General features: G+C 38.1%; 1 protein-coding gene across 2 annotated transcripts in view; it reads right to left on the bottom strand.

The window, feature by feature from the left end:
• Positions 1 to 648: 648 nt before the first annotated feature.
• Positions 649 to 18882, bottom strand: part of RBM41 (RNA binding motif protein 41) — a 103474-nt gene continuing 85240 nt past the window's right edge. For both annotated transcript variants that reach the window (XM_054576923.1, XM_054576922.1), the window contains 2 exons: positions 3914 to 4061; positions 649 to 2043 (listed from right to left, as the gene is read on the bottom strand). In XM_054576923.1, coding sequence (XP_054432898.1) covers positions 1877 to 2043; positions 3914 to 4061 — 315 coding nt within the window. In that variant the 3' untranslated portion in view covers positions 649 to 1876. The remainder of the gene's footprint in view (positions 2044 to 3913; positions 4062 to 18882) is intronic.

The following is an 18882-nucleotide window of genomic DNA, read 5'->3' on the forward strand; positions in this document are numbered from 1 at the left end:
CTTCCAAACTTTGTCTTTGTTTTAGCATTTTTATTATAACGTACCTGTGGATTTCTTCCAGTTTACCGTACTTGGGGTTCCCTGAAATTCTTGGATGAGTAGATAATGTTTCTCATGAAATTTTGGATGTTTACAGCCTTTACTTGTTAGGAAATTTTTTCTGCTTTCTTTCTCTTTTTTTCTGGTACTCCCATTACAAGTATGTTGGAGTACTTAACCTGTAAAGATCGTGGCTGATTTGAGAGATACAAACTCTTTTCTTAAATATCGTTACTCATATCCAGTGGAGAGGTTCAAGGTCATGACTAACTGCATGTTTAAATGTGACTAATGTTAAACCATAATCTTTAAGCCATCAGTTTGGTTAAAATGTGTTTCGTAAGATGTGTTAGGTGCTATGCATTCAAAACAAGGAGCTTATCAAAATATTTTTGCAAGTGTTGTGAAAAGTATTTTTGCCTTGAGCATAGCAATACTGTTTGCAATGACTGTTACAAACATTTTGCAAAGCCAACTATTGAAGATTCTCATTAATTAATGTTATACTTTTTTTGGTTATATTTTTAGCAATATTATTTTTATTATTTGAAAAATTATTCTTTACGTTTTTATATTTCTTTAATTTCTACACTGTAATGGAAAATAAATAAAAATCTTGTATTATATAAGTATAATAAATGCAAATCTGCTGTTTTTTTTCACATTTCAGCACATACTAGTAATTAATGTATCTCTTGCACACACGAGACCTATGCTGTATTTTTTTTTTTGACTTTGACATCTGCAGGGTTAATTGTGCTATACTCTGTTTAGTTTTTCCTTCTTTTTTTTTTTTCCTGCTCTTTAATCTGGATAATATCATCTCATTTAATTCTCACAACCCAACAAGGTGAATAGTATTATTTTCCTCATTTTATAGATGAGAAATCAGAGGTTCAGATTAATGGCTTGCCAAGGTCATGGAGTGATAAGTGTGGCTGTGAAATTCAAACACAGGTCTGAGTCCAAAGTTTGTACTATCTTCTCTATACCTTGTCTTTCTATTCTCCAGCAACTATAAAAAAACAACTGGGGTATTTGGGACTGGCTTCCTCTCTTCTAGATAACTCTTTCCACCCATTTCTCCTTTAGTATTTTTTGCTAGTATGTTCCTCTTAAATGCATATACCTAATACCTAACATATATTAGATGTTTATCTGATGCATATTGCTTTGAATTCAATGATTACTCAATGGTAGTTAGCTATAAATGACCAGGAGAACATCAATATTTACATCTAGATGCTTTCATTAGAAAAATATATGGCTTACTGAATGCGCTGATAACTTAATGGGAAGTATAATTAGATATGCGTACTGATTTATGAAACTACTGTTACTGCTGATAGTTCTCATTTAACAGCATTTGTTGATGTCTAGGCCTGGGGTCCTGGTAATTTATTTACTACATGAATACAATTAGTGACAAATGGGCTCTAATAAATAAGTATTTCAGTATTTAGTTTTTTAGTTCTGTGTATAGGAGGCAGTCTTGGAAAGAATGTTATCTCTAGGGACAAATATTTAGGACCACAGATAAACTATAAATATTTTGTTAAATCCTTGGAAATAATCCTTTATAATTTATCCCATGAAAATTATATTCTTTGTACCCTACACTGCAGACTCAGCATCTTGTCTGACCTATACAGTCTTTGATTATAAAAAATGTTTTCTACCAATTCTTTCTAAAAGCTAAAGGGATTATCTTAACTAGATTTTTCTCTTCTTCAGTTTCTCTTCTTCAATTCCAAACAAAGTGCTGTCTATATAGAAATCCTAGATCAGAGATTCTGATGCCAGAAAGACTTCCTGGGACTCACAATGTATATATCTTCTAGCTACCACTCATTTCTGTAGTGCTTTCTGTAGCAGATGATATGAGAGAGGCAGCTTGGAGATCTGACTGTTGCTTTTTGTTCTTTCCAAATTCTATCACCAATATTTTCCCATGAAGTTTATATCCATTTACTAGATGAAATGCTTGCCATGCTATCTCCTTATCTAAAAAAAAAAGAAAAATATCAATTTACACAGGATTTAATAATTCAATTCCATTCCAAGCTTAGTTTATGTATTTATTTATTTATTTTTATCTTGGAGTTAAATGTAGGGTATAAGACCATATAGCTATTTGATTTTATTATCTTTCCCGTAACCTCAAATTTGTATAACTCAGCAAGATTAAACTAATGGCTAATTATAATGACAAGAAAAACTTAAAATAGATGTTTGGGAGTGCCTCCTAATTTAAAGATATAGGTAAAGAAACAAGAATATAGTGTGCTAAAGAAGTCTAAGTTATAACTACTAATACACAAACCTCTATCTTAGATAACAGATTATGGGTATTGTGAGAATGAAATCATTTTCAAAATGGTCAACACAAATAAAAGAGGTTATCATGGTATTAAGGATATTTTGCTCCTTCTTATGTTTTGATAGGAGAGTGATTGTGGGAACCCTCATTGGGATAAATAAGTCTAATGATTAATCCTTGTAAGCATATGAAAACTTGAGATGTGAGAATACAGAGTGTACAGCAGGAGTATTCAACTTATGAGTACTAGAGCCTTGATGTAGAAAATCAGGAAGGAATGGAATTATTGTCCGAAGTTTGTGAAATCAAAAGTACACAAGCAATATTTTTACACTGAACCAATTTATGTCACAATTTACATATGTACTACAAATTTTCAAATGTGGATGGCTGCTACTATGAGTAGTAAAACAGTTATCCATTTGAAAATACTTAGTTTATAAAGCCTTTTTATTATATGTATATATTTTCAATTAAAGGATCATAGTAGGTGGGGTCCATAAAAGATTTTTTTTAAGTTTAGAAAGAATCTTCACACTTAAAAGGCTGAAAATTACTGGTGTAGATAATCCACAAACCTTCAATGAGATAGGAAAGATGGTACAAGACTACATGAGAAGAGTGGAGTTTGGAACTGCTCAAGTGTAAATCACTTGCCTGTATATAGATTATTAGGCTGATATCTTAGGAATAATGAAAAGTACAGTTCATACCCAGCCTACAGCCAAAAAAAAAGAAAAAAAAGATAGTACGGTCTGTCAGAGAAACCAAAATTCCTATATTATTTGTTCCCTTTGGATTAGGATACTCAAATCATGTGTTAAGATGTAAATAATAGTAATAAGAATATGCCCTAGCTGGTGTGGCTCAGTGGATTGAGTGCCAGACTGCAAACCAAAGGGTTGTTGGTTTGATTCCCAGTCAGGGCACATGCCTGAGTTGCAGGCCAGGTTCTCAGCAGGGGATCTGTGAGATGCAACCACACTTTGATGTTTCTCTCCCTCTCTTTCTCCCTCCCTTCCCATCTCTAAAAAAATAAATAAATAAAATTTTAACAAAAAAATTTAAAAAAATCATCCACTAGTTGTGAATTACTAGTGAACTAGCATATTAGCTTACAGTCTCTTAGTCCTAAATTATACATTAAGCAAGTATAAGTGTTCTGATCAGAATACCAATATATTAATAAGTAATATAATTATAACTTAGACTACAAATACTATTGTGAGCAAAGGTAAAGTAAAATTTTCAAAGGTGAAGTAAATTTTCATAAAGTTAGAAGAAAGTGCAAAGATTGAGGAAAATTGAGTACAATGGGGTAAGGTGGTCATGCACACACACTCAGTAGTGGAGAGGAAGCCCAGAAGTGAGGATAGAGGAACACTGAATTCGTATTTTGCTTACTTCTCTTCTCCTCTTCCCGTGTGCTTGTTTAAGCAAATGTTTTTCATGTGTTATGGAGAAGTCAAAGGACTGTATTTAAATTAGAGATGGCATAAGTAGTCTCTAATGACGATGCTACAACTGAGTAATTACCCAGATAAAGTTACTTACTGGGAAAGGTAATAAAAGCTTGTCCCTTCATTCGTCCAGTCATCATTCTGAATTGAATTGGAGGTCCTTTTTTCTCCTGGAATCGAGCGAACAATGAGACAAGATCTCTTTCGGTTGCCTGAGGGCTAAGGTTCTTCAAGTATAACACCTAATATGAACAGAAGATCAAGAGAAATATCACATGAGGGAGGTAAGGCAACTACTTCATTGTGGTTATAATTCATTAGTTTCAGATCAAGATAGTGGATTGAACACATGTATTTAATTTCATTCCCTCCAGAAAACTCTCAAAAACTGTAGGATTTTTCTTTTTTAAACAAACCTACAAGGTCAGGAAGAACAAGGAAAAGAAGCAATAGCAACAATACTCTGGGAAATATGGGGTGAGCTGGGAAATATTGGGTAAGCATACTCAAGAAAGCTGAATCTTCAACTAGCAGTGGGGAAAGCCAGGAACCAATACAATCTATACCTAAGTATTCTAAAACAATTCAGAAATTGATAGCTTCAGGTATCTCTGGAAACAGATGTAAGGGGATGGAGTTAAGACAAGGTGGGTAGGTTGAAAGCTGTTTAAAAACCAACTAGACCTTAAAATATCCTCCCCTACAACATGCTACTGGGTAAAAGGCCACTCCCAATCCTGGTGAATACTGGAGGTTCATTCTCTAGATATAGGGAATGCCAGGCCCAAATGAAGGTGTAAATACTGTTTCTGAAAGCAAGAAAATTAAGATAAATAATGCATACTGAATGCTGAGGATACCCCAGACAATTTCCCCCTTTTGGCTCCTACAGTGTTGGTAGTAGTAGCTTTCCAAACAAGAGTTTATAAATGTTTTATCTGAAGAACTGGATTAGCCCCAAGAGGAAAAATCTAAAAATTCTAATTTTGGATGGGGAATTTCTCCAACAAATAGAGGAGCCAGATGACTTTAAAGTGAAGCTCAAAGTCAACAAGGACCACTCATGTACTAAAAGCTTCCAATTTGTTTTTGGTCCTGACTCATAAATGCAAGCATGGATTATCAGGCATCTGAGGAAAGCCTCTAATGTGAAAGAAAACAAAACAAAACAAACAAACAAACAAAAACAGAAATGAAAGCAAATAGGAAAACCAGAGACCATGCAAAGAAAAAAATAATCTTCAGAAACCTATCTATTGGAAATTGGATGCTATTTAAAAAAAATAACATTCAAGAAAATAAAATAGAGCTCTTCAATGAGATTGAACTTAACTACTATTGTCTTAGAATAGATTGCTATAACTCTAAGTAACTTGCTATAATTTTAAGTAAGGTTGATTGTAATCATGAAGAAAATACCTATAGGCCTAGCTGGTGTGGCTTAGTGGATTGAGCACTGGCCTGCAAACCAAAGGGTTGCTGGTTCGATTCCCAGTGTAGGACACATGCCTGGGTTGCAGGCCAGGTCCCCAGTAGGGGGTGCATGAGATGCAATCACATATTGATGTTTCTCTCCCTCCTTTCCCTTCTCTAAAAATAAATAAATTATTAAAAAAAGAGAAAATACCTATAGAACATGCAGAAAAAGAAAATGAGAAAGAAAAAGCATATCATGACACAAAAAATCAGTGAAACACAAAAGTAGACACTAAGAGAGAAAAAAAGGACGAAAGAATTACAAGGCAAAAAACAACAAATAAATAGCAATAGTAAGTCCTTCCCTAACAATAGTCACTTTACATATAAGTGGATTAAATTCCCTTTCAAAGACATAGAGTGGCCAAATGAATAAAAAGTAAGATCCAATGTATGCTGTCTGCAGAAAACTCACTTTAGATTTAAGGCCACACATAGGTTGAAAATTAAAGAACAGAAAAATTCCCTGAACATGATAACCAAAAGAGAGCAGGGGTATCAGACTGAATAGACTTTAAGTCAAAACTATCACAAGAGACAAGAAAGGACATTATATAATGATAAAAGCATCAATTCACCAGGAAGATATGACAACTATAAATATATATGCAGCTAACATGAGAACACCTAAATATATAAAGCAAATGCTGAGGGAACTGAAGGGAGAAAATAGCAACACAATAACATCAGAAGATTACAATACTTTGTTTCCAATAGCATAAGGAAAGCTAGAAAATTCACAAATAATGTGAAATATAAAAAATACTCTTGATCAACTAATGGGTCAAGTAAATAAAGAGAGAAATTAGAAAATATCTTGAGGCAAACAAAAATGAAACCAAAACATAACAACATTGATGGGATACAGCAAGAGCAGTACTAAGGAGGTTTATAGTAAGTCCCTACATTAAAAAAAGAAGAAAAACTTCAAATAAAGAACTTTACACCTCAAGGAACTAGAGAAAGAACTAAGCCCAAAGTTAGCAGAAATAAAAAAATAATAATAAAGATTAGAGCAGAAATAAACAAAACACAGATTATAAAAATAATTTTTTTAAATCAACTAAATTGAAAGCTGTTTTTTTAAAGATCAACAAAATTGACTACCTTTAAATGGACTAAGAATAAAAAAGAGAGGACAAATAAAATCAGAAATGAAAGAGGACACATTACAACTAGTGCCACAAAACTAGAAAGGATTATAAAAGACTACTGTGAATAATTCTGTGCCAAGAAAGTGGTTAATCTGGAAAATAACAAATTTCTAGAAACACACAATCTATACTAAGACTAAATTATGTGTAAATAGACAATTTGAACAGATTTATAACTAGTAATGAGATTAAATCAGTAATAAAAAACATCCCAAGAAAGTACCAGAACCAGATAGATTCATGGGTGAACTCTGTCAAACACTGAAAGAAGAATTAAGGACAATCCTGCTCAAACTCTTCCAAAATATTAAATGGGAGGGAACACTTCCAAGTAGCTTTATGAGACCAGCATTACACTCATAGCAAAAGCAAAAGACTTTAAAAGAAAATAAAACTATAGGACAGTATTCCAGATGACTACAGATGCAAAAATCCTCAACAGAAAACTTGCAAGCTGAATTCAAAAGCACGTTAAAAGGGTTTTACACCATGACCAAGTGGTATCTATCCCTGTGACATGAGGATGTTTCAACATATGAAAGTCAATAATTGTGAAACATCACATTAACAGAATGATGAATTAAAATCACATAATCATATCAATTGAAGCAACAAAAATACTGACAAAATCCAACATCCTTTCATGATAAAAATGCTTAATAAACTAGGAATAGGAAGAATTTACCTAAACATATTGAAGGCCATATATGAAAAGCTCACAGCTAACCTCACACTCAACAGTTAAAAACTGAAAACTGTTACCCTAAGATTAGGAACAAGGCAAGGATGCCCATTTTTCTTACTTCTACTCAACACAGTAATAGAAGTCCTAGTGAGGGCAATTAGAGCAAGAAAAAAAATTAAATAAAAGGCATCCAAATTGGAAAGAAACAAGTAAACTTATCTCTGTATATAAAATGATTCAATGTATGTGTAGAAAACCCTAAAGACTTCACAATAAAACTGTTAAAAGTAATAAATAAATTCAGTAGAATTTCTTTAACAATAAACTATTAGAAATAAAAAAAAATCCCATTTACACTAGCATACAAAAAGCATAATATACTTAGCAATAAAGACATATATAGAAAACTATAAAACACTGATGAAAAAGATTAAAAAAGACACAAATAGATGAAAAGATATTTCATACTAATATTGTCAAAATGTCCAAACTACCCAAAGCTATCTACAGATTAAATGCAATTCTATCAAGGTCCCAATTAATTTATGCAAAGAAAAATCCTAAAATTCATATGGAATCTCAAGAGACCTCAACTAGACAAAGCATGGTTGAAGAAGAACAAATTAGGAGGCATCACATTTCCTAATTTCAAACTACCATTAAGAAAATAATATGATACTGGCACAAGAGACATTGACCAGTGGAACAGAATAAAGAGCCCAGAAATAAACCACACATTTATGAACTGATCTTCAACAAGGGGGACAAGAATACACAAAGGAGAAATGATAGTCTCTGCAATAAATTGTTGGGAAAATGGATATCCAGTGTAAAAAAAAATTAAATTGGATACTTATCTTACACTACACACACACACACACACACACACACACCCCTAAAAATAAATTAAAGACTTAAAAATAATATCTGAAACTTTAAAACTCCCAGAAGAAAACAAAGGGAAAAGCTCCTTGGCATTGTCAATGATTTCTTGAATATGACATTAAAAGCACAAGTGAGGAGGTGCAAAATGGAGGCAGAGTAGGTGGAAGCTGCACTTATCTTCCCCCAGGACCAAACTGGAATTACAACTAAATTAAAGACAAATCATCCTGAATAACCAACTGAACAATAGCTGGAGAGAAGCGTTATAATCAAGGACTTACAGGAGAAACCAGTTCACCATAACATGACTGGTAGGGAGTACAGAGGAGGCACGAGAGGGCTGGCTGGGCTCCCACAGGCAGCAGCTGATGTTCTGGGGGAATATTTCAGTGACTGGGGAGTCCCCCCAGAGAAGTGTGGTGTCTAAACCCAAGCTAGGCTCCTCAGCCAAAGCAACAGAGCACGGAAAGGAACCCAAATAACATCTGCCTGTGAAAAGCACTGGGGTTTATGTCTACCAGGGAGAGATGGCTGGAGATGCAGAGGGCCTCTTAAAGGGCCAATGCACAAAATTGCGTTTGCAGCCACTTACCCTGGGCTCCAGCAGGGAGAGGGCAGAGTGGACTAGAGATGGATGAGGAGATTCTGGGGTTTGTGGCTCTGGAGAGAGAGCTGAAGGAACGATCACTAAGATCCCTATGCTGAGTCATTCCCCATTCTGCAGAAGTCATCTTTCTTAGGCAGAGCACTCGCCTCTATTCAGCATCAGCCTCAGGGGAAGCAATAGTCCCACCTGCAGTAATCTCTCTCCTCACCCAGTAGAGCTTAAGCTGAGGGCAGAAGAGTACAGCTGGAGGCAATTTCAGTATTTAAGCTTAACAGAAAGACTGCAGGTAAAGGTGGATCTCTGGGAGCTTTGAGACTTAGCTGACCCTCTTCAGACCGGTGCTGGTAAAGGCCAGCATTGGTGAGCAGCTTGGTTCTTTCTGCACACACCCAGGTCCAGCAGAGTGAACCACAAGATGTGGATTACTGGCAGCTCCAAACAGGTTGTCCAGGGACAGTCAGAGGCAGTGTCTGGCAAAGGCCTGGAACAGTATTTGAAGCTCTGCCTAATACCTAGAAACAGATACAAAGAGGCAGCCAAAATAGGAAAACAAAGAAACAGGCATCAGGACTTCCAGCCAAGATGGAGGTGTAGGTAGATATACTTTGCCTCCTTGCACAACCAAAAGGACAACAACAAATTTTAAAACAAAAAATAACCAGAACTGACAGAAAATTGAACTGTATAGGAGTCCAACAGCCAAGGAGTTAGAGAAGAAACATTCACCTAGACTGGTAGGAAGGGCAGAGACGGGCAGCCGGGTGGAGAGGACACACGGCAAGGCAGCAGCTGGAGGACTGGGTGGGCAGTGGCAGCTGGCAGACTGGGCGGACCCATATTTGCATGTGGATAAGCTGTAAGAAGCAGCTGGGGAGTGAGACAGGTCGTGCAACCCAGGGTTCCAGTGCAGGAAAAGAAAGCCTCCATACCTCTGTAGGTAAAAACCTGTGGGGTTTGTGGCATTGGGAGAAACTCCCAGCCTCACAGGATAGTTCCTTGAAGAGACCTACAGGGTCCTAGAATGTACACAAACCCACCTACCTGGGATTCAGCACTAGAAGGGCCAAATTTGTGGGTAGTGGGGGAAGTAATAAAGCTGGAGGAGAGCCGAGCAAGTGGCATTGTTCCTTCTTGGACCCCTCCCTCAACACAGCATCATAACTCAGTCACCTGGGTTGCCCCATCCTGGTGAATACCTAAGGCTCTGCCCCTTCCAACATAACAGGTGCGCTGAGACAAAGAAATATGGCCCAAATGAAAGAATAGATCAAAGCTCCAAAAATAGAACGAAGCGATGAATAGATAGCCAACCTATTAGATGCAAAGTTCAAACCACTGGTAATCTGGATGCTCACTGAATTGGTTGAATATGGTCGCAAAATGGAGGAAAAAGTGAAGCCTACGCAAAGTGAAATAAAGAAAAATATACAGGGAACCAACGGTAAAGGGAAGGAAACTGGGACTCACATCAATGATTGGGAGCAGAAGAAAGAGATAAACATTCAGCCAGAACAGAAGGAAGAAACAAGAATTCAAAAAAATGAGGAGAGGCTTAGGAACCTCCGGGACAACTTTAAATGTTCCAACATCCGAATCATAGGGATGCCAGAAGGAGAAGAGGAAGAGCAAGAAATTGGAAACTTGTTTGAAAAAATAATGAAGGAGAACTTCCCCAATCTGGCCAAGGAAATAGACTTCCAGGAGATCCAGGAAGCTCAGAGAGTCCCAAAGAAGTTGGACCCAAGGAAGCACACACCAAGGCACATCATCATTACATTATCCAAGATTAAAGATAAGGAGAGACTCTTAAAAGCAGCATGAGAAAAGGAGGCAGTTACCTACAAAGGAGTGCTCATAAGATTATCAGCTGATTTCTCTAAAGAAACCTGGCAGGCAAGAAGGGGCAGGCAATAAGTATTCAAAATCATGAAAGACAAGGACCTACATCCAAGATTCCTCTATCCAGTAAAGCTATCATTTAGAATGGAAGGGCAGATAACGTGCTTCCCTGACAAGGTCAATTTAAAGGAGTTCATCATCACCAAGCCCTTCTTATATGAAATGTTAAATGGACTTATCTAAGAAGAAGAATATCAAAAACTATGAACAGTAAAACAGAGGGAAAGGAGAGGGGGGAAAATGGGGGAAAAGGTAGAGGGAATAAGCAGCATAAATAGTAGGTACAAAATAGGCAGGGGGAGGTTAAGAATAGTATTGGAAATGGAGAAGCCAAAGAACTTGTACGCACAACCCATGGTCATAAACTAAGGCAGGGGGTGGAATGCTGGGCAGTAGGGCAGTGTAGGGTGGAGGGAAATAAAAGAGGGAGGAATGGGACAACTATAATAGCATAATCAATAAAATGTTTTTTCAAAGTTAAAAAAAAAGGCACCAAATGAAATGAGAGAAAAAGAACTAAATTAAATGGATGCAAGCAATTTATCACATAGTTTACAGGAATGATTATAAGGATACTAAACAGCATGTAAAAACATAGAAACACTAAAGGACCAGTCAGAAATAAAGAATGCAACATCTGAAATAAGTAGTACACTGGAAGGAGTAAATAGTAAGTTAGATGAAGCAGAGGATCAACTCAGCAAGTTTTAAGACAAGATAGAAACATGCAAGCAGAGCGGCAAAAGCAAAAAATAATTAAAAAAAGAGGACAGTTTAAGAAACATTTGGGACAACATGAAGTGTAACAACATCCACATCATGGGAATACCAGAAGGAGAAGAGAGTGAGCAAGAGATCAAGAACTTATTTGAAGAAATAATGACTAAAAACTTCCCTAACATGGTGAAGGAAAAAGATACACAAATCCAAGAAGCATAGAAAGTTCCAAACAAGATGGACCCAACGAGGCCCACATCAAGACACATTGTAATTAAAATGAAAGCTTAAAGAAAAAAGAGAATCTTAAAAGACACAAGAAAAGAGCAGTACTTACAAGGAACCTCCAATTAGACTATCATCTGATTACTCAACAGAAACATTTCAGACCAGAAGGAAGTGGCATGAAATATTCAAGGTGATGAAAAGCAAGGACTTACAACCAAGGCTACTTTACCCAGCAAGGATATTTAAAATTGAAGGAGAAATAAAGAGCTTCCCAGGCAATAAAAAGCTAAAGGAGTTTGTTAATACCAAACTAGTGCTGCAATAAATGTTAAAGGGCCTGTTTGAATAAGAAGAGGAAAATAGTTAAAAAATGACAATAAATACGTATCTAAAAGTAATCACTTTAGAGAGGTGAAGAAGACAGTGATGTAGGTGGGAGCTGAACCCACTTGCTTGTGCACCCAACTGGGACACTGAACCAATCTTCACAAGAATAGACTGAGCAGCTAACAGAATCCCAGCATACATTAAGTTTGGAAGCCAAAGATTGCAGAGGACGATTAAAAACAGACAGTAAGGAGATTCTGTAGGCAAAAAAGAAGGTCCCTGGGGACCACAGCTGCTGCAGGAGCTTTGGAAGGGAACCAGGTTAGTTATTGTAACTCGGCAGCTCCCTCCCCTTCCAGAGTGGGGAAGTCACAGGCCTGTGCCTGGAAAGACCTAGACACTTTAAGTCACTGGTGGAGGTGGGGGTGGATAAAGGCGCAGCGGGAGACACATAGCAGGTAGTGTACCCCTTCTGGGACTGTGGTCCTGGCTGGGACAATACCAGAGAAACTGGAGAGCTGGGTGACACCAGGAGATGGGAAAAAGAGATGGGTCAAGACTGGGTAGCTGTGACCCAGACAGTTTGGGGACTGGTCAGAGAGTTTGGCTGTGTGAAAATCCAGTCGTTTATTGAGAATGGCCAATCGCAACCACGGGGAATTCTCTCAAAAAAAAAAAAAATGGCTCTCAGCCACTGTGCAAGGACCTCTTGAGCTCATCGGCTGGGCCAGTGAAGAGGGAGGGAGGGGCATGATTTTCTTCCACTCAGGGCATCTCACAGATTTATCAAAGGGGTGCAGCCAGGGCTCAGAGATGTAGCAGTTCCCAGAGAGATTTAATTCAATAGGTGAACTAAACTGCCCTGAAGGGGCTTTGTGCACACAGCGTTCAATCCAGCAAAGAGGGAGGAGCAGGGGTGCCATTTGCTCCCACTTGGTGAACCTCATGGACTAATCAAGGGGTTGTACAATGAGGTAGATTAAAGGCACTGGCCTGGTACATATGGACAATGTGGGCTGCACAGGGCTCACTCTGAGGGAGTGAGCTGGATGCTGGCCACCTGTGAATAGTGTAACCCAGAGCAAGCCCCCATCCTCTCAGAACCACAGAAATGAAAAAAAAAAAAAAAAAAATAGAGCCCAGCCCCACTCTGCAGGTGGCATACAGGAAGACCAGCAGAACCTGCTTGGTGGGTTTAAAGTCAACAGAAGACTTTTTTTTTTTTTCCTTCTTTTTTTTTACAAGTGTAAGATAATAAGACCTGGTGCTGTGAAAGCACCACCAAAGACAGATCCAGAGAAAGGTCAGAAAGCTAACACTAACAACTGAGACAAATTTCACTTTGCTATTCTTCGGAATTTGCACTTTATTTTTTTGTGTGACTTTTATTTTTTTATTTCTCTTCTTTCCGTGCAGGTTTTTATTGTTTTGTTTTGTTTGTTTGATTTCATTGTTTGATTGGTTTTCTTTGTTCTCCTTTTCATATTGCATTTTTATTCTTCTTTCATTTCATTCGTATTCCAATAAACACACTACTCTTAGTCTTTTACTTTTAATTCTTTTTATTCAGATTATATATTTCTTGTCATTGTTCCAAATCCCACACAGTATCCTCCCCTGGTCTTGGTCCATTTCACTATCTTCCTGAGCTTTTACTGTTGTGGTTAACTTTCTTCTCTCTCATACTACCTCAAGTTTCTACCCTTACTCTCACTATATCTCACCATCTAACCTTGCATAGCTGCTCTGCTTTTTGGAGTCAGCTCACGTTCATTTGCCCCTTCAATAAGAGTCTTATCTCCTTTTCACCTTTTCATGAAAAGTGGCTAGTTCGGTGAAATATCACAGTTATTGGTGTACTTTTCCAAAGGATCTCCTATCTGTTCTCTACTTTTTGGTACATTAAATCCCACAGAACACTGTCCCGCTGTCTTACTCCATTTTGCCTTCAACCTGCCCCTGATCACATACAAGACAAGATGGAAGTGGTGAATACGAGTAAACCCACTGAAGAGGAGAACCTACCACTAAAGGAGCCACCAATAGGTAAAACCTAAGTACAATAAGAGAGCCCACACAAACGAAGAAAGGGCAACCTTTGAGCATCCAGATAAGGAGATCGAAAAGACCACACCACTGACCCCCACAGAAATTCTACCACAGAAGGTCATCCTACAAAGACAGCTGGCAAAGCAGAGCACTGGGAATCACAGAAACAGACAAAAAGAGTCACCTAAAATGGGAATACAAAGAAAGAACCTGCAATTGAAAGGAAGGGAGACTCTCCAGTGAAAGAGCTAAATGAAATACAGACAAGCAAACTATCACATACAGAATTCTAAAGTATAGTTACAAGGATGCTCGAGGAACTCACAGGCAACTAAAGGAACTGAGTAGGAACTACAACAGTATGAAAAGGGAAATAGAAACTATAAGCAAGAACCATAAAGAAATGAAGAATACAATTTCTGAAATAAAAAATATACTAGAAGGAATTATAAGCAGGCTGGATCAAGCAGAGGACTGAATTAGTGAGCTAGAAGACAAGATAGAAAGAAATACCCAGAGAGAGCAGCTGCACACACACACAAAAAGACTAAAAAGATATGAAGATAGTTTAAGGGAACTGCAAGACAACATGAAATGCAACACCATTCGAATCAGAGGAATGCCAGAAGAAAATGAAAAGGGGGAAGGGATAGAAACCCTGTTTGAACTTCCCTAACCTGGAGAGAGGAACAGACACGCAAGTGCAGGAAGCACAGAAAGTCCCACTCAAGATGAACCCACAGAGGCCTACGCCAAGACACCTCATAATTAAAATACCCAGTTTTAAAGACAAAGAGAGAATCTTAAAAACAGCAAGCGAGAAACAAGGAGTAAGATACAAGGGAACTGCGATAAGGCTAGCAGCTGATTTCTCAACAGAAACACTACAAGCCAGAAGGGAATGGCAAGAAATATTCCAAGTCATGAAAAGCAAGGATCTACAACCAAGACTGCCCTACCCAGCCAGGCTCTCAAATAAAGTGGAAGGTGAATTAAGGAGTTTCCCAGACAAAAGAAGGCTAAAAGAATATATGTCCACCAAACCAGCACTGCAAGATACGCTAAAGGGACTGCTTTTAGAAGGGGAAGAAAAAAAGTGTGACAGAGAGGTACACAAGTACAAAGGGGGAAAATGAATAAGTACCTATCAAAAATAACATTAAATATAACCTTGAGAGCCCAGAAATAAACCCATGTCTCTATGGTCAATTAATATTTGACAAAGGCGGCAGAAGCATAAAATGGAGCAAAAATAACCTCTTCAACAAATGGTGTTGGGAGAGCGGGACAGCTACATGCAAAACAACATGAAACTTGGCCATAAAATTACACCATACACAAAAGTAAATTCAAGGTGGATAAGAGACTTAAATATAAGTTGAAACACCATAAAAGTCCTAGAGGAGAATATAGGCCAGAAAATCTCAGATATTCCATGTAGCAATATTTTCACCAATATATCCCCTAGAGCAAGGGACCTAAAGGAAAGAATAAACAAATGGAACCTCATCAAAACAAAAAGCTTTTGCACAGCTAAAGAAAACATCAGTATAATGAAAAGAGATTCAACCATTTGGGAAAATATATTTGCCAATGATACCTCTGACAAGGGTTTGATCCCAAAACATGTAAGGAACTCACGCAATTCTACTCCAGGAAGACAAACAACCCAATTAAAAAATAGGCAAAGAACCTGAACAGACACTTCTCCAAGGGGGACATACACAGAGACATATGGAAGGATGTTTAGCGTCACTAGCCATCAGAAAGATGAAAATTAAAACTACAATGAGATACCAGTACACACCGGTCAGAATGGCTATCATAACCAAATCAACAAACAAAAAGTGCTAGAGAGGTTGTGGAGAAAAGGAAACCTTGTGCACTGTTGGCGGCAATGCAAACTGATGCAGCCACTGTGGAAAATAGTTTGGAATTTCCTCAGAAAACTAAAGATGGAACTGCTGGGATTATACCTGAAGAGTTCTGAAAAATCAATTCAAAAGAATCTGTGCACTCCAATGTGCATAGCAGCACAATGTACAATAGCCAAGTGTTGGAAGCAACCTAAGTGCCCATCAGTAGATGATTGGATCAAAAAAGTATGGTACATTTACACAATGGAATACTATGCAGCAGAAAGAAAGAAAGAGCTACAACCCTTCACGACAGCATGGATGGAACTGGAGAGCATTATGCTAAGTGAAATAACTCTGGCGGTGAAAGACAAATACCATTTGATTTCCCCTATAAGTTGAACCTAATCTACAAAACAAACAGGCAAGCAAAACATAACCAGAGACACTGAAGTAAAGAACAGACTGACAGTGACAAAAGTGGGGGAGGGGAGAGGGATAATGGGGAAAAGTAGGGGAACACTTATCATGGAACATGTATGGAGAACACATGCACAAACCAAAGGGCATATGTAGGAAGGTGGAAGGTGAGGATTGGCGGGCCGGGGGCAATTGTGGGTGGACAATGAGATAACAGTTCTTGAACAACAATTAAAAAAATAAAATAATCACTTTATATGTAAATGGCTTGAATGTGCCAAAAGACATAGAGTAGGCGAACAGATTAAAAACAGGAACCATATATATGCTGCCTCAAGAACCTGCCTCAGATCAAAAGGTACATACTGACTAAAAGTAAAGGGATGAAAAAACATATTTCATGTAAATGGAAAAGAAAAAAAAAACTGGGGTAGCAATACTTACATGTGATAAAACAGACTTTGAAACCAAGGCTAGAGTAAGAGACGAAGAAGGATAATACATAATGATAACGGGGACAATCCAACAAGAGTGTATAACCATAGTAAACATTTATGTACCCAACACAGGCGAACCTAAACATGTGAAGCAATTTGTGATGGACAAAAATGAGAGACTGACAGAAGTACATTTATAGTAGGGGACTTTAACACCTAATTGACTTTCGTGGATAGACCTTCCAGACAGAAAGTCAACAAAGAGACAGTGGCCTTAAATGACACACTAGACCAAATTAATTTAATTGATATGTCCAGCACATTTCACTTCATAGCTGCAGAATACACTACATACTTTTCAAGTGCATATGTAACGTTTTCTAGCATAGACCACATATTAGCACAGTAAACAAGTCATAAAATTTAAGAAGATAGATACCATATCAAGCATCTTCTCTGACCACAATGCTATGATACTGGAAATTAATGACAAGAAGAAAAATGAAAAAATACACAAGTCATGGGAGCTAAACAACATGAGATGAGATCAAGGAAGAAATCAAAAGATAACTTGAAACCAAAGGAAATGAGAACACAACATACCAAAATCTGTGGGACACTGGGAAAGCAATCCTTAGAGGGACATTCAAAGCATTATAGGCCTATATCAAGAAAAAAGCAAAATGTCAAATCAATAATCTAACTTTACACTTGAAGAAACTTGAAAAAGAACAACAAAGAAAGTCCAAATAGAATATAAGGAAGGAAATAAAAATCAGGGCAGAAATAAATGAAATAGAGTCTAAAAAAATAATACAAAAGATCAATGAAACCAAAAGAGTTTTTGGAAAAGATAAACAAGATTGACAAATCTTTAACAAGACTCATCAAGAAAAAAGAAAAATAGAGAAGACCCAAATAAATAAAATGACAAATGACAGAGGAGAAATAAAAAATGACACCAAAAAAATACAAAAGATAGCAAGAAAATATTATGAACAACTATATGCCAAAAAATTGGACAACCTGGATGAAATGGATAAATTCTTAGAAACATATAATCTTATAACTCAGAGAATCAGAGAATTGGAATAGACAAAGTACACCTAGAGAAACTGAAGCAAAAATTAAAAAAAACTCCCAAGATACAAAATCCCTGGATTGGATGGATTCCCAGGTAAATTTTACCAAACATCCCAAGAAGAATTAACACTTCTCCAACTATTTTTTTAAAAATTCAAGAGAAGGGAAGACCCTCAAGCTCAAGTTATAAGGACAGAAGAACACCAAGCTCAATTTACGGGGACAGCATTATCCTAATTCCAAAACCAGATAGAGACACTACAAAGAGGGAGAAAAAGAGGGCAGAGGAGTGAATGGGAGTCATGAGGACCTCCTTCCAAGACCATACAGGAATTGTGACTAAATAGTGGAGAAATCACCTGGAAAACAATGGAATGATAGAGGGAGAAGAGTCTTGGAGCTGCGGCCGGACAGTGGAATCAACTTTCACACATCCTAACGGGTGAGAAGTGCGGTGGAGGCTTGAGAAGGTGGGCAGGGGGCCCACGGGCACCAGCACCAGAGGGACATTGACACAGCCAGCTGGATCCCCCGAAAACAGGGTCTGAATCATAAGCAGTGACCCCTAGACTACAGCAGCTGAAACCAGGAAAACGCACAGACAAAACAAAACCCCCAAAAGCTTAGGGGCACTCTTTGCCAGAGACAGGCAGCTGGAGATGCAAAGAGACATTTAAAGGGCCAACGCAAAAATTTGCAGTGGCAGCCACCTTCCTGATCTTTGGGTAGAGGTGGTAGGAGAGTGGGCTGGTGTCTGAGGAAAGATTGGTGAGGAAAACTTTGTGAAGAGAACAGAGACACTGGCCGGCGGAGCCCCAGTGATAACTCACATCCCACTCTGCAGCCACCATCTCGCTCCAGGCATAACGGAATCAATTAACCTGCCTTTTGCACGTTCAGCACACAGCTTGTGCACGTGTGGGGCTGGGCGCTGAGTGCAGACAAGCCGGAAGAAATAGAGGATCCCTGGCCAAAGAGGACACACGGCTGCCTAGAGACCCTTGCGGAGAGACTGGAGACGGAGGGGTTGGGGAAAGAACTGGAGGATTATAAAAGATTCCCTTAGCAGACTCCCTCCCCATTCCATAGTCCCTATTTTGCACAGGCAGGCCATGCCCCCAAAGAGGCAGAAGCCAGCATGCGAGGCAGAAGGTGCGCAATTACAACGCGTTCCACAGAAATAGTGGATCCCAAGTTTATGCGGTCACAGAGCTGCCCAGAGACCCTCGTGGAGAGACTG

Source organism: Pteronotus mesoamericanus, unplaced genomic scaffold (genome assembly GCF_021234165.1).
Source record: "Pteronotus mesoamericanus isolate MK-2021 breed Mesoamerican mustached bat unplaced genomic scaffold, CSHL_Meso_final contig_37, whole genome shotgun sequence".
Lineage (NCBI taxonomy): Eukaryota > Metazoa > Chordata > Mammalia > Chiroptera > Mormoopidae > Pteronotus > Pteronotus mesoamericanus.